The 12,643-nt window shown below is 51.3% G+C and overlaps 3 protein-coding genes across 6 annotated transcripts; all 3 read right to left on the bottom strand.

Annotated features, from left to right (window-relative positions):
* Nucleotides 1-325: 325 nt before the first annotated feature.
* On the bottom strand, nucleotides 326-3,099 carry LOC128786852 (sulfotransferase 1B1-like). Of its 4 annotated transcripts, none has more exons than XM_053940525.1 (8): nucleotides 2,984-3,099; nucleotides 1,799-1,950; nucleotides 1,495-1,623; nucleotides 1,286-1,383; nucleotides 1,053-1,179; nucleotides 881-975; nucleotides 625-805; nucleotides 326-552 (listed from the first exon to the last, which is right to left on the bottom strand). In XM_053940525.1, the coding sequence occupies exons 2-8, from the start codon at nucleotides 1,944-1,946 to the stop codon at nucleotides 440-442; spliced, it is 891 nt and encodes a 296-aa protein (XP_053796500.1). In that variant the 5' UTR covers nucleotides 1,947-1,950; nucleotides 2,984-3,099; the 3' UTR covers nucleotides 326-439. The 4 variants fall into 4 exon arrangements, with proteins under 4 accessions (XP_053796500.1, XP_053796499.1, XP_053796501.1 ...); XM_053940524.1 differs by having other exon boundaries at nucleotides 1,799-1,947; XM_053940526.1 differs by lacking the exon at nucleotides 2,984-3,099 and adding an exon at nucleotides 2,622-2,865 and having other exon boundaries at nucleotides 1,799-1,947.
* A 1,137-nt stretch (nucleotides 3,100-4,236) lies between these two features.
* LOC128787209 (sulfotransferase 1 family member D1-like) lies at nucleotides 4,237-9,065 on the bottom strand. Its single transcript, XM_053941203.1, has 8 exons — nucleotides 6,470-9,065; nucleotides 5,646-5,911; nucleotides 5,446-5,571; nucleotides 5,244-5,341; nucleotides 5,024-5,150; nucleotides 4,830-4,924; nucleotides 4,569-4,749; nucleotides 4,237-4,442 (listed from the first exon to the last, which is right to left on the bottom strand). Exons 1-8 carry the CDS (start codon nucleotides 6,598-6,600, stop codon nucleotides 4,330-4,332), a joined length of 1,137 nt encoding a protein of 378 aa, XP_053797178.1. The 5' UTR covers nucleotides 6,601-9,065; the 3' UTR covers nucleotides 4,237-4,329.
* LOC128787463 (endogenous retrovirus group K member 19 Pro protein-like) lies at nucleotides 8,109-10,192 on the bottom strand. The gene is made up of 2 exons (XM_053941625.1): nucleotides 9,851-10,192; nucleotides 8,109-8,228 (listed from the first exon to the last, which is right to left on the bottom strand). Exons 1-2 carry the CDS (start codon nucleotides 10,190-10,192, stop codon nucleotides 8,109-8,111), a joined length of 462 nt encoding a protein of 153 aa, XP_053797600.1.
* Between the last annotated feature and the right edge of the window lie 2,451 nt (nucleotides 10,193-12,643).

Below are 12,643 nucleotides of genomic sequence, written 5' to 3'. Positions count from 1 at the left end.
GGGAGGAGCGAGAGCAGGGAGAAACCGGCAGCCACTGACCTGCAGGCAGGGCCACAGAGGACATCTCAGCCCCACAGGTGCCAGGCCACATCCTGCTGTGTGAGGCGGGGGAGGACATCTCTCACTGCCCACACCCTCCCAAAAAGTTCCCCATACACAGATTCGCCAAAATCTTCTGCAATCCCATGAGCTGCTGCTGGCAATCCCCCCACCACAGTGGCTGAGGGGTGACACCTGCTTGTCCACAGCCCAAGAAGAGGACAGCAGCCCCAGGGGGACAGCTGGGTTGGGATCAGCAGAGGCTCAGGACAGTGAGCACCCCATGGCAGTGTCAGAGAGCGCATTTTATTTCTCTCCAGCAGCTCCAGGGAAGAGGAAGGAATGGCAGCAGTGCCATCACAGCACAGGGCAGATTTGGGGGGCGTCCGGCGGTGTCCCCTCAGATCTGAGTGCGGAAGCACAGGTCGGTGCCTGACATCTTCTGCGCATAGTCCTGGTCAAAGCGCTCGTTCTGGGCCACGGTGAAGTGGTTCTTCCAGTCTCCGGTGGTGCCTGTGGCCGGGCGAGATGGGGCTCAGCAGGGGCCGGGACACACAGCGCGCCAGGCCCCCCGCAGCCGCTCACCTTTGCGCATGAAGGGCGACACACTGTGGTCCATGAGGTCGGAGGGCACCTTGGTGTAGTTGGTGGCAGGGTTGTCCCGCATGGCCTCAAAGGACGTGTGTCGGGTGATGGTGTCCAGCGCCGCTTCCGACAGCTTCTGCCCCAGGAACTGGGCCACCTTGGCAATCTCCCGGCGGAGGTCCTGTGTGACACAGGCCAACACTCACCCCTCCTGCCATGCCCAGACCCCACACCACCACCCACCCTGCCCCATCACCTCCTTCAAGTCCTCGTAGAAGAGGTAGAGAATGGGGTGATCCTTCCTGCGCTCCCAGTAGCCCTTGACGTGGTCGTACCAGGGACCATACGCCACTGCATGGGGAGAGCAGCCAGTAGGTGACAGTCCCTTGCAGGGTCCCCTGCATGCACCCAAGGATGCCCTGTCCCACCTCTGCCAGCCATGAACTCTTCCAGATACTGGGCCCATGTCCCAGGGTGTGGATGGAACTTGTTCATCAAATCAAAGTGGTAGTAGGAGACAGCCACGTCCTTGGCGTTGCGCCCCACATAGATCATCTGCAGAAAGCTTGGTGGCATGTCGAGACTTGCAAGGTCCCAACGGGGCAGGGAGCCCCCTTATGTCTGCTGGATCATTCTAAGTATGTTCATTCCAGCCTGTTACCTTGCAGCGGTTTTCCCAGAAGGATTTGGGCAAGATGTGAGCTGGGATGTGGGTCTTGATGATGCGAGGGGATGGCATGGCCTCCAGCTGCTCTGTGCCTGTAAGGATTTCCCCCAGAAGTGCTCCCACTCTGGTGCCCTCCCATACAAAACCAAACCTGTCCCCATCCAGCACCCACTGCCACCCACCACCCTCTGCCCCCCCACTACCTGCTGGTAACTTCCCAGGGGCAGCACACTCCATCATGGGCACCCGGTTCACAATATCATCCTGCTTGCATTTTTCTGGGTCTCCACCTTTCAGGACCATGTCCACGATCTCACTGACCCAGGTGGTGCCTGGTGGAGAGAGGTCGGTTGTCCAGCTGATTCCCACTGGAGACCCATCTCAGGCACCAGAGGGTCACCATCTACCAGTGTTGCCTTTTGGCACACCCTTGGTCCCAGCCCAGGCACCTGCAGCATGGGCTCCCTTCCTGAGCATGGCCCTTCTTTGGTGCCTGGGGATGCTCACCAGATTTGGGGTAGGTGACCACCACAATGTCCTCAGGGCGGGTCTGGAAACTGTCAACACGTTCCCAGTTGAGGGCGAAGGCGTTGACCATGGGGATGCCATGCACGGTGCGCCAGGGCTGCCGCAGGTAGGTGTCCGAATCGGCCATCCTGCTGGGGACAGGGACATGTGGCAGGGCTGGCTGGCAGCAAGGAGCAACATGGGGCCATCTCCTTCCCTAGGGGCCCCAAAATCCCTGCTGAACCCAGCTGTCCTCGCCATAGGAAGGAAATCATGCCCTGCTTGCTGGCACTGCAGGAGGTGGCACCTGTTTTCTGTGGGCATTTTGGGGCCCAGATGGTGGTGCAGGGAGAGTGGAAGGGCATGGTCAGCTCTGGGGGCTCAGGTCAGACAGGCAGTGGGCAGCTGCCCATACCAAGCTGGCAGTGCTGTTCTGGGTGTAAAAACTCTCAGGGGCATTCCTGGCTGGAGTTGCAGGCTGCATTCTCTTTGCTTTTTCCTCCCCATCTCCCTGTCGTACGGCAGCACAGGGGGAAGCCTTGCTTTCAGGGGGCTTGAGTGAGGTTTGACAGAGACAGGAACGAGGAGCAGAACTCACAGGACTCTCTCCCTAGGAAGCCTTTCCACCCACGGCACAGAATAGAAACGCTGGACGTGCCAGCGGCAAAACCCCCATGCTGTGGTTTTTGGAGAGAGGCTTGGTGTCTTGCTTCTATCTCCCGGGGGCTTGCGGGGACACGGAGCCCCCGCACCCACCCCCGCAGGCCCCCGCTTATGAGGCCAGGGCACCCTGAAACGATCGTGGCCAAAGCCCCGCGCTTACTTGCCTCTTTTCCGAGTGCTCTGGCAGGGAGGAGGCAAAGCTTGGCCCGCCGCTTACAGGGCGGGATTTATTAATTTCCTTCCCCTGCACGGAAGATGGAGGCGCAGGGAGGCGGGGGACACCGCTGGGACAGGAGCCTGGAGCGACCTGGTCCCGGTGCTGCGGTGGGAGGAGTGCAGGGAAGGGGCAAGTGGGAATGAGGACGGTCCCCAAATGCCTGGGATGAGCTGTCCGTGCTTAGCGTCCCTCGGGACAGTGGAAATCACAGCTTCCCCTTCCGCCCGCAGAAGTAAAAACAGGGAGGAAATCCCCACCCACATCCCGGGACATTGAATATCACCCTGTCCTGGTCCAAGAGTCACCTGCGTGGACGTCCCCAGCTCCTCACACCGACGTGGGGCTTGCGAGTGGGGTTCAGGCTTTGGTCGTACCCCTACTCCACTCAAATATGAGTCCAAAGTTTGCGGGGTTGCAAAGCACAAGTGCTCCTGGGAAAAGAGTTTAAAGGTGCTGATGGTGGGGAAATGTTCTTCCTTATCTCAGCTGGGAGGGAGTGGAAAGAGCAGGAGAGATGGCAGCTGGGCAGGGCCAGCAGCTCAGCTGTTGGCAGCCTTGAGAAAAACGTCCCTGATTTGTCTCCAGGGCCAAGTTCCTGCTAAGATGAGGCATGCTATGGCAGGTGTTCAGGTGTTTCGCTGTACACGTGCCAGCAAAATTGGCTGCATGTGCAAACAGGGCAGGCAAAGCCGGGAGCTGGGGAAGCACATCTTCCAATGGAAGGCATCTCCACTGGAGACAGCATCATGGCATTTAAATGAATGTGTGCAAAGGATTTATTTCTGTGAGGCAGGTCCCCTCATAGCACTGCTGCTCTTTAGCAGTTGGATCTGGGCTGCATCTCTTTCGCCATAGAACAACCCCATGAGGCTGTCTTGCCTCATGGCAAGAAGCTGCAATCTTGGAAACTGAAGAACCAGCCATAAATGGGGCTTAAATGGGGAACTTAGGGCTTCAAAGCACACCCTTGCCCCCAGCGGGACAGGGACTGGTTTGCTCCAGGCATCTGAGAGCAAGGGCAAGGTGCAGCCAGGTTGCAGGTTGAAAGGTGTGTTCTTTATCCAGTAAGGACAGTGATGTTGCTGAGCCTGGCCACATACCAGCAGGGAGCTGTTTCCCTTCACCTTTGTTCCATAGACTATGGGCTGCCAAGCTCCAGCTGGGTCAAGGAGAGCCTGACCACCACCCACTCTGTCAAGAAACTTGGCACAACCCAGAGGCATGAGAGCTCCTGTGCACGCAAGGGCTGTGGCAGCACTGGATTCGCTGGTGCTCTGGGGATTTTCCACTAGTCATCGATCTTTTTTCCCTCCAGGCACCTTGGTAGGCTGGGGCAGCCCAAGTTGACAAGGGCCAGTGGTGGTTTCTGGGAAGGTGCCCACTTCTAGTGATGCCTGACCATCACTAACTAAAAATCCACTGTGTGCCCACCCTCTCTCCTGATGACCATGAAGGTGTTCTCGGACACTGCCTAGAGTTCCAGGGGTTCAGGCCCCACTCTCATTTTCCCTGCAGGCAATGACTCAACTTCCATTTATCACAATTTATTGCAGGGGCAAGTGCATTAGTGCAAGAATCTCCATCTGGATCCATCCTCCCCACTGGGAGAGCAAGGAGAAGCAGAGTCCTCCTGGGAAGGGAGATGAGCCCCTCACACTTCCATCTGGAAGTGGAGGTCAGAGCCTGCCATGAGCTCCTGGTAGTGCTGGTCAAAGCACTCATTCTGGGCCACAGTGAAGTGGTTCTTCCAGTCTCCAGAGATCCCTGGAGGCAAGAAAATAACTGGGGTAAATCCTCACACACATGACATATTTGCAACCACAGATGGGGGCTGAAATACAATCTAGGGACATCCCTCCCAAATCCTCCACCACCAGCTGAACCCCCTACCTTTCCGGAGGAAGGGGGAGATGCTGTGATCCATCAAGGTGGGGAGCATGGTCTCATAGTTGGCAGCAGGGTTCTTCTTCATCTCCTGGAAGGAGGTGTGGTGCAGGATCCTCTCCACTGTTCCCTCTGCCAACTCCTTGCCCAGGAACTGCAAGATCTTCTGCACCTCCTGCCGTGGGTCCTGCAGGGTGATTGACATGAGCAGGCTGCCAAAAAAGCTGGGGGGCAACCAGGGCTCCTTCCCCTCCATCCCACCCTCACCTTCTTCATGTCCTCATAGAAGAGGTAGAGTATCTTCTTCTCCTGCTTTTTCTCCCACCATCCACGCACGTGGTCATACCAGGATCCATAGGGCACTGTGGGATATGGTCAAGGGATTAGCTGAAAAGAGGGGTAGCGGGGGATGTCCTTCCCACCGGCATGGCAGGGTGGCCATCCTGTGGCTCAGTTCACACCTTTCCCGGCCATGAATTTCTCCAAGAACTCAGCCTTCGTGCCAGGGTCATGGTGTATTTTGGCCATCTGGTGGAAGTAGTAGTAGGAGATGACAACATCCTTGGGGTTGCGGGCCATGTAGATAATCTGCAGAGAGCCAAGGATGTGTTTGGGAGGTACAGACTGGTGCCTCCTCCCCACCAACCCAGATGGGGAGACAGGGAGCACCTGCCATGTTACCTTGCAGTCCTTCTCCCAGAAGGAGGTCGGGAGGAGCTGGACCGGGAGATGGGTCTTTACCAGCCGCGGGGATGGGGTGTTCTCCAGCTGCTCAACACCTGTGGCACAGGGGACTTAGACGTTTAAACCCCAGTACCCTCACCCCCATGCTGGCTCTGTTCCCTCTCCACCCAAGCCAGGCAGCCGGGCTGGGGAAGCTCACCACTCAGACACTTGGGGGCCTTCAACTCCAGGAAGGGCACACGGTTGTAGATGGCATCCCGTCGGCACTTCTCCACATCACCATTGTGGTAGATCATGTCCATGATCTCGCTCAGCCATGTTGTGCCTGCCGCACAGGGACAGCATTGCAAAGGCTGGTGTCACCCCATGCCCCCGGCACCCTTCCCCAGGACCAGTCACCTGATTTGGGGTAAGTGGAGATGAGCAGGTCATCTGGACGGGCTTGGAAAGCCTTCACCTGCGGCCAGCCCTCGATGAAGCTCTTGTAGAAGGGGATGCCATGGAGGCTTCCCAGCTCCTGCCTGATTCCATCTTCCTGCTCCATGGCTGACAGTGGGTCCACACAGCACTGGCTGTCTTCTCTGCTGGCAGCCTCCACAACCTCCGAACTGGCTGGCACCTGTGCCAGCACTGTGCCTGGGGCAGTGCTGGGTCCTGTGCCAGGACTGTGCCCAGGGCAGTGCCCCATTAGACAAAGTCCAGCCCAAATCACATGTGACAGAGGTATCACCAGTGCCACAGGAGCGTGCCCTGATCCCTGGTAGGATACTTCGGTAATGTGGATGCTGGCTATGCACTAACCCCAAGCCATGAGGGGTTGGGAATGGAGCAGCATCACCTCTCCTCCCACCTGACTGCACTTCTCCCCCAGCTACAGCCCCTTTAATGAGTGCCACGGGGTTGTGGAGGTACAGAGACAGCTCTGCCACCCAGGGCCCCCATTGCAGGCAGCCATACCTCTCTCAGGATTCCATGGGCTCTGGTGTCCAGGAGCCCTGGAACCTCCACCCTCCTGCCACACCCAAGCTATAAAGGTTAATGAGAGCTGACTCAGCTATGGAGCACAGCTATAGACCTGGCTGAGGGTGTTGCAAGCAGGGGTAGCCCCCATCTCTGCCCTCCTGAGTGCTCCTTTGATGCCTCTTGTAGGAAAGGGATGAATAAGCTGATCTGCTCCATCCTGGATGATTTGATCCAGCAGGTTGTGCAGTACAGGAACTCACCATGATGGAGTAGGTGCTGCTCTTGCTCCAGGAGGAGAACAAGGAGAAGCAGAAGCCAAGTGGTGCCTGGCCCAGGCAGGTGGGGTCTCTGGGAAAGGAGGTACCAGTGCAGGATAGAGCATCTGGACCATTTGCAGAAATACAGACTCACAACTCTGACCTTCTGTATCCAATGAGGAAGTTGGAAGACAGTAAATGGGTCTGTTACCCTAACAAAAAAATACATGCAATGTGAGTTTGTGGGCCCCACGTTGGGCAACACCCTCAGGGCTCTCCTGACAGGGGGAAACCCTCCTGAAGCAGTTCTTTGTCAGAAAAAGCAGACACACTGGACTTTTTCGGTCTTCAGGTTCTTTTTTATTGCTATCTTATCATTACTTCAGTACACTGTCTGCACCCAGACCTTGCATGCCCAAAACCAGCACAAAAATGGCTAACAATCTCTTGTTACAAGGCCTTTTAAGTCTAATAAAAAACTAAACTACCCAATTAAGAAGTGACACCTAGATTATTTCTCTTTCCAACCCAATAACTGACCCCTAAAGACCTGCAATGCGGATTTTTCTGCCCAATTACAAGATACCACCCAAACCCAAGAAGAAGAAGGAAGAAGAAGAAAGAAGAAAGGAACTCGAGACAACACCCTGTATCCTCCATCTTGTACCCATCTACAATATGCTAAAAATCCTAAAACCTAAATTTCTCACCCATGTGACATACTAAACTACTCTCTACAATCCCTACAATCTATTTCACACTTCTGTGGTCTCTAGTTTACTTTGAAGCTTTGGAGGCCTTCTCCATGAACGAGGGTCAAAGTCAGTGTTTTGCTGGGAGTCAGAGCACCCCAGGGCAGATAGGGGGATATTCCCCCTGCCCTGGGTTCCCACATCTCCCCCTTCTGTTTGAAGCAAAAACACTCTGACAGCCTCATCCATCATCCGTCTGATACACTGAAGTAGACATGGCACAAATATTAAAAGAACGATGACACCAATCAGGATGAATATACCTATCTTCACAAATTCTCTCCATGATGGAGCAAGATTAAACCATCACTGTTGTGAGATTACACCAAGATGTTGCATTTTTATATATGATATGATTTGGGGTTACATCTACTATTTTATCCTTGTTTTGTTTTGACCCAGGAAGACCAAATATTATGCATCTTCACTGAGCCAAGAATTTCCAATTCTTGAGGTTCATGAAGAGCCTTAGGAAGAAATTTGGTCTAAACACCCCAACTGTCCACCAGATTCAAAATGAATTGTGACAATTTTAAAGGAATATCTTTTGGAATTGGCCATTCGTCTACCGGTAAACTGACTAAACATGTGGAGAATGGTTTTTTTGGCCTCGAGTGAGTCAAACAAATGGTGTCCAGACCCTACTGATTGGCCAGGGTCTCCCAAACATTTTCTCTCGGTTGACTCACTGGCAAGGCCATGTTGCTTAAAGCAACCAGCAAAGAGATAAGGCAGAAGCACGATACCTGCTTGTGAGCCTCATGCTTATCCCCCGCAAAATCTGCAAATCCTGACACAACCCTCCCTCACAAGACCCCAGTCCACAGATTCTGCACGCAAGTTGAAAGATGACTGATGTCTGTGACGTCAACCACCAACTTGACACTGGTTCACATCTGCATGCTCGCTTCTGTGCTCCCAGGGTCACCACCTGCTCGTTTCTGGACTCGGTATGAAACCATACCGAGCACCATTCCGGTGCTTTGCCGGAATCCACTTTGGTCCCGCACCTGTGAAGACACAAGCATACCCTTTGCCCCAGGTTATTAGCTGGAATGGGCCTTCAATCTGTCCTGTCTCTAGGTTTCTGATCAAAACTAAAGGATTCTCCCTTAGTTTTGCCTGGGTACTATTCAAAAAATGCCTGACAATTGGTGGAGCAGGTTCTGTGAAAGAGCTGTTGAGGAAGTTCAAAACATACAGCACTTTGTTCAACCGCATCTGAGGCGTAGCCTCTGCCTCCCCCCTTTTCTGTTTATCTAAAAGAGATTTTAAAGTGTGGTGTGTACTCTCAATGATGGCCTGGCCAATAAGGAGAGTGAGGGATGCCGAAACTGTGATGAACACCCCAATTTTTTAAGAATGTATCAAGGATTTGTCCTCCGTAAGTTGGGCCATTGTCTGTCTTGACTTCTTGAGGAACACCTAAAGAAGCAAATGCTTGCAAAAAATGCTGACATGCATGCTTTGCTGTTTCACCTGTGTGCAGGGAGGCAAATACTGCGCCTGAGAAAGTGTCTACTGACACATGAATAGTTTTGAATCTCACAAAGGATGGGTATTTTGTGACATCTCTTTGCCACAGTTGCAGACTCTGCAATCCTCTTGGACTGATCGCTCCTGTAGAAAAGGGAGGTTGCACAAGCTGACAATCAGGGCAAGCAAGCACTTATGATGGCTTTTGCTTGATCTTTGGAAATGTGAAATGTGCACGAGTGCCTGTGCATTCTGATGAAAGAACACGTGACTCAGTTTTGCCTGTTCAAAAATGTTTGGCAAGGTGTTTGAAACTATCATGGTTAGCTCGTCTGCTCGTGCATTCCCTTCTGCTAGGAATCCTGGAAGGGAAGAATGTGCTGTGATGTGAGAGATAAAATATTTATGTTTTCTCTGTTGTAATACTCTTTGCATGCTACAAGATAACAGTACAAAACTTCATTATCTACTTCTTTTAGAAGTGACCCTTCTATTCTTTTGACTATGTTGGCCACATATGCTGAATCTGTAATTAAATTGAGAGGTTCTGATACATTTGAAATGCTCTGACCACTGCTGCTAATTCTACAATTTGAGGTGAGCAATGTATTGTTTGGATGCCTGATACCCATTCTTTTGTTGCTACATTCTGGCAGGTTATGACTGATTTGTGTGTTTTGCCCAAACCATCTGTGAATAATGTTATCGCATCCAACTGCACTTCACTTATCATGGGTTTCTCTCTGAAGCTTAATTTTGTTTGCAACAGCTTATGACCTGGAAAATGACTTGAACAAACAACCAAATAATTTAACAATGCAATTTGTAAATCTTCTGATTTTTGCAATGTCCAATCAAGATAGTCTTTTTTCAATGGCAGGTAAATTTTAAAATATTTGCCCGCCATTGTTTGCAGTCTGGTTCTGGCCCTGAATTCCAGGGACTAGTTGTTGGTTTGATGTGACCTTTCTGTAATTGTTCCTCAACCAGTCTCTTGAGAGCACTCAATTTCTTTTGTTCAAGGGGCCACTAATCCACCCAAATGGGATCATCTGTCTCCCATGTCAACTTCAAGGTGGTGAGTGGCACAGTGACCCCTATTAAAAATCCATTTCTATTTTCATCCCCATTGTGATAAAATGTCTCTTCCCCACACCGTGTTGGGCTTCTGCACAATGAAGGGACGAATGACGGCTGTCTTCCCTCCTGGCCCCGAAATGACGATGGGGTTTTCACTTTGCAGGCATAATGTGTTTCCTCCGATGCCTGAGAGGGTACCCAAGGGTGTTCTCAAAGTCCATTCTCTTGGCCAGAAAAGGTATGAAATGACTGTAACATCTGCACCTGTGTCCAACATGCCTCTGACTGAAATAATTTTGTCGCCGCATGTCAAGTTGCAGGCGATCACAGGTCGATCATGGCCTATTTGTTTCACCCAGGTGGCATGAATGTCCACATCTTCATTGACAGGTAAAATTTGCTGACCTACCACTGGCATGATCTGTTTTGTCGCATGAGGTGGCAAAGCAATAGCTTTGGGTACTGGAATATTTTCCGGAAGAATCAATGGAGGACGTAGAGCTCAAGCTAAGACTGTTAATTCTTCATTTTGATTTGCCGAGATAATTGACAGATAAACAGTGAGCCCTAAAATGCTGCATCTGTCTTTACCTATAAATAAAAATCTTGCCTTTTCCATGTTTTAGTGACCCCCGTGGGGATCACTGCATGATCGTCATTTAAAAAGCACACTAATTTGGAGACTGCCAGTTTGCATTGTGCGCCTCCGGGTAGTAAGTCTGGATTGCTGGGGAACTGGCAGATGGTCCTGCTGATGGAATCTGATTGACATTCCCCAATGTCAATTTCCAGCCACTGAGGCTGGAAACCCCTGTGGAGTTCCCTGCAAAGGCATCGCCATCACTTGTGTCGTAGCGCATTGACATCCCGCACTCTTCTTTGAGCTTCCCAGAATGGGTAGGGGTTTTCCATCTACATCTGTTTTGGAATAGCATTGATTTGCATGTTTTCCTGTTCTGCATTTGGGACAAAGACTTGACACCTTCGAGCCTTTTATTAGTTCTGGACAGTTCTTCCTCATGTGCCCAAGTTTTCTGCATTTGAAGCATGACCCCTCAACCGATGTTGCCATCGCTTGTGTGGGACTGGCCGGCTGAAGAGCTGACGAAGATCCTCAAGTATTTTTGAAAATTCTTCACGCTGCTCTTGAAGAATTTTTCTGACCCGTTCCGTCCAAACTCTTCCTTGAATTGCTGTGATGTGTTGAGGTGTGCCTACCTTGCTACATGCTTCTATCACATCTGTTACCGTTGGCCGGTCAGGCAGGGCACTGATGATTCAGTTTGCATTGGCGTTTGCAAATGCGAGGCTTCAAAGCAAGTGTGGCTTTGCCATTTCATCACTGATTTGCTGGTCCAATGCTTGTGTGAGACAATCAACTAATGAACTGAAAGACTCGGAGGGACCTTGCCTCACTTCTGGAGTTCCGACTGGCTGAATTTGTAAAATTGCCTTTTGAGCTGCTTCCCTGATGTCTGCAAGCACATCTCAAGGCAATCCCGCTGATTGGTCTTCAGGTTTATCGTGTGGTGTGTCTCCTGCCAACTGAGCCAGTGTGAGACCTGCATGTGGCCCCCCTGCATATCTGTTTCTCAGCTGAGTGAGAGCTCTTCACTATCTCACATTCCACAGCATGAGTTGTGAGTCTGTAAAAACTGTCGAAGCAATGTATCTGCAATTATAAGGTACTAAGTCGTAATTGCTGAAGATTCCTCTCAAAAGCTGCTTGAAATATGATGAACCAAGTCCTTAATTTTTTGCAACTTGTAATAAGTCTTTCAAGATGTCATGAGTCATGGGTTCATATCTGGGGTTTTCATTTCTTCTCTCATACCTCACTGGCATTGCTCTGCTGTCTGTATCTAGTATGTCATAATCTTTATTTCGTAATGCTCTCCTTCTGATATTTGCCTAGTTCGTCGATGAAGCATCTCTTTGGATATTTCTGAGAATAGGAACCACGTCCGGTGGCGCTGCCATTTGCCTGGATACATCCTCTTCTGGCCCGAAGGGTACATACATTTCAGGCCCCCCTCCCCCTTCTGTTTGAGGAGAGGTAAAAAGGTTGTCAGGTTCTGGATACTGAGGAACTGAAGAGGCAGTAGCTGCACTTGCTGTCTGTGTTGATAATTAAGTGAATGGAAGAGAGTGAGTTCCATGCTTTTGTCCTGGAAAGCAATGAGCAAATTCTTGAAGCTGGAGAAAAAGTTGTTTTATAAAATCCTGAGAAAATGAAAAAAATCTTGGTTGAGTTGAAGAACTGGACTTTTGACCTGAAAGCCAGGTCTCTGGAGCAGGCATATAAAAAGCTGAAGTGTCTGTTGATCTCCAGAAGCCAGGTGGTTCTTTAGATAAAATAGGAATGCCCTTGTCCTGCTGTGATGGACATAACATTCTCATCGCTGTTTTCCTGTGGTACAGGAAATTGTTGTTGTTGTTGCAGATCATCCATGGCTTGACTGCCGGTGTCCTGTCCAGTGTGTGCTGTGCCTTGGCTTGGCATGTCCATTTTCCCTGGAATTATGACTATTATGTCTTGCTTTTCTTCTGCAAGGCACGCTTTGAGGGCCTTAATTGATTGTGGACGATTCTGTATATCCTGGATTAAAATGATCTCGCACTGATTTTTTTGCAGCTTTTGCAACGCTTGTTGCAATGTTGCCTTTGTTCCACAAGGTGGCGTTGTTACTCCACGAATCGGCTGTGAACCGCTTTTGGCCGCTCAAGGACCTGCCGCGACCTGGAGCGGCTGGAAAAGCTGTGCTGTGCCGAAATGTGGTGCTGCGTGCGCCTTCTCAGGACACGGCGGCTGCTGTAGCTGGGTGATGCTTGACCGCATCAGCTGCTGGCGAGGGACCGCAGCGGCCGC

The sequence above is a fragment of the Vidua chalybeata genome, chromosome 4 (assembly GCF_026979565.1).
Source record: "Vidua chalybeata isolate OUT-0048 chromosome 4, bVidCha1 merged haplotype, whole genome shotgun sequence".
Taxonomy (NCBI): Eukaryota; Metazoa; Chordata; class Aves; order Passeriformes; family Viduidae; genus Vidua; species Vidua chalybeata.
The sequence above is the reverse complement of the archived record's forward strand: the minus strand, read 5'-3'. Positions and strand labels throughout refer to the sequence as shown.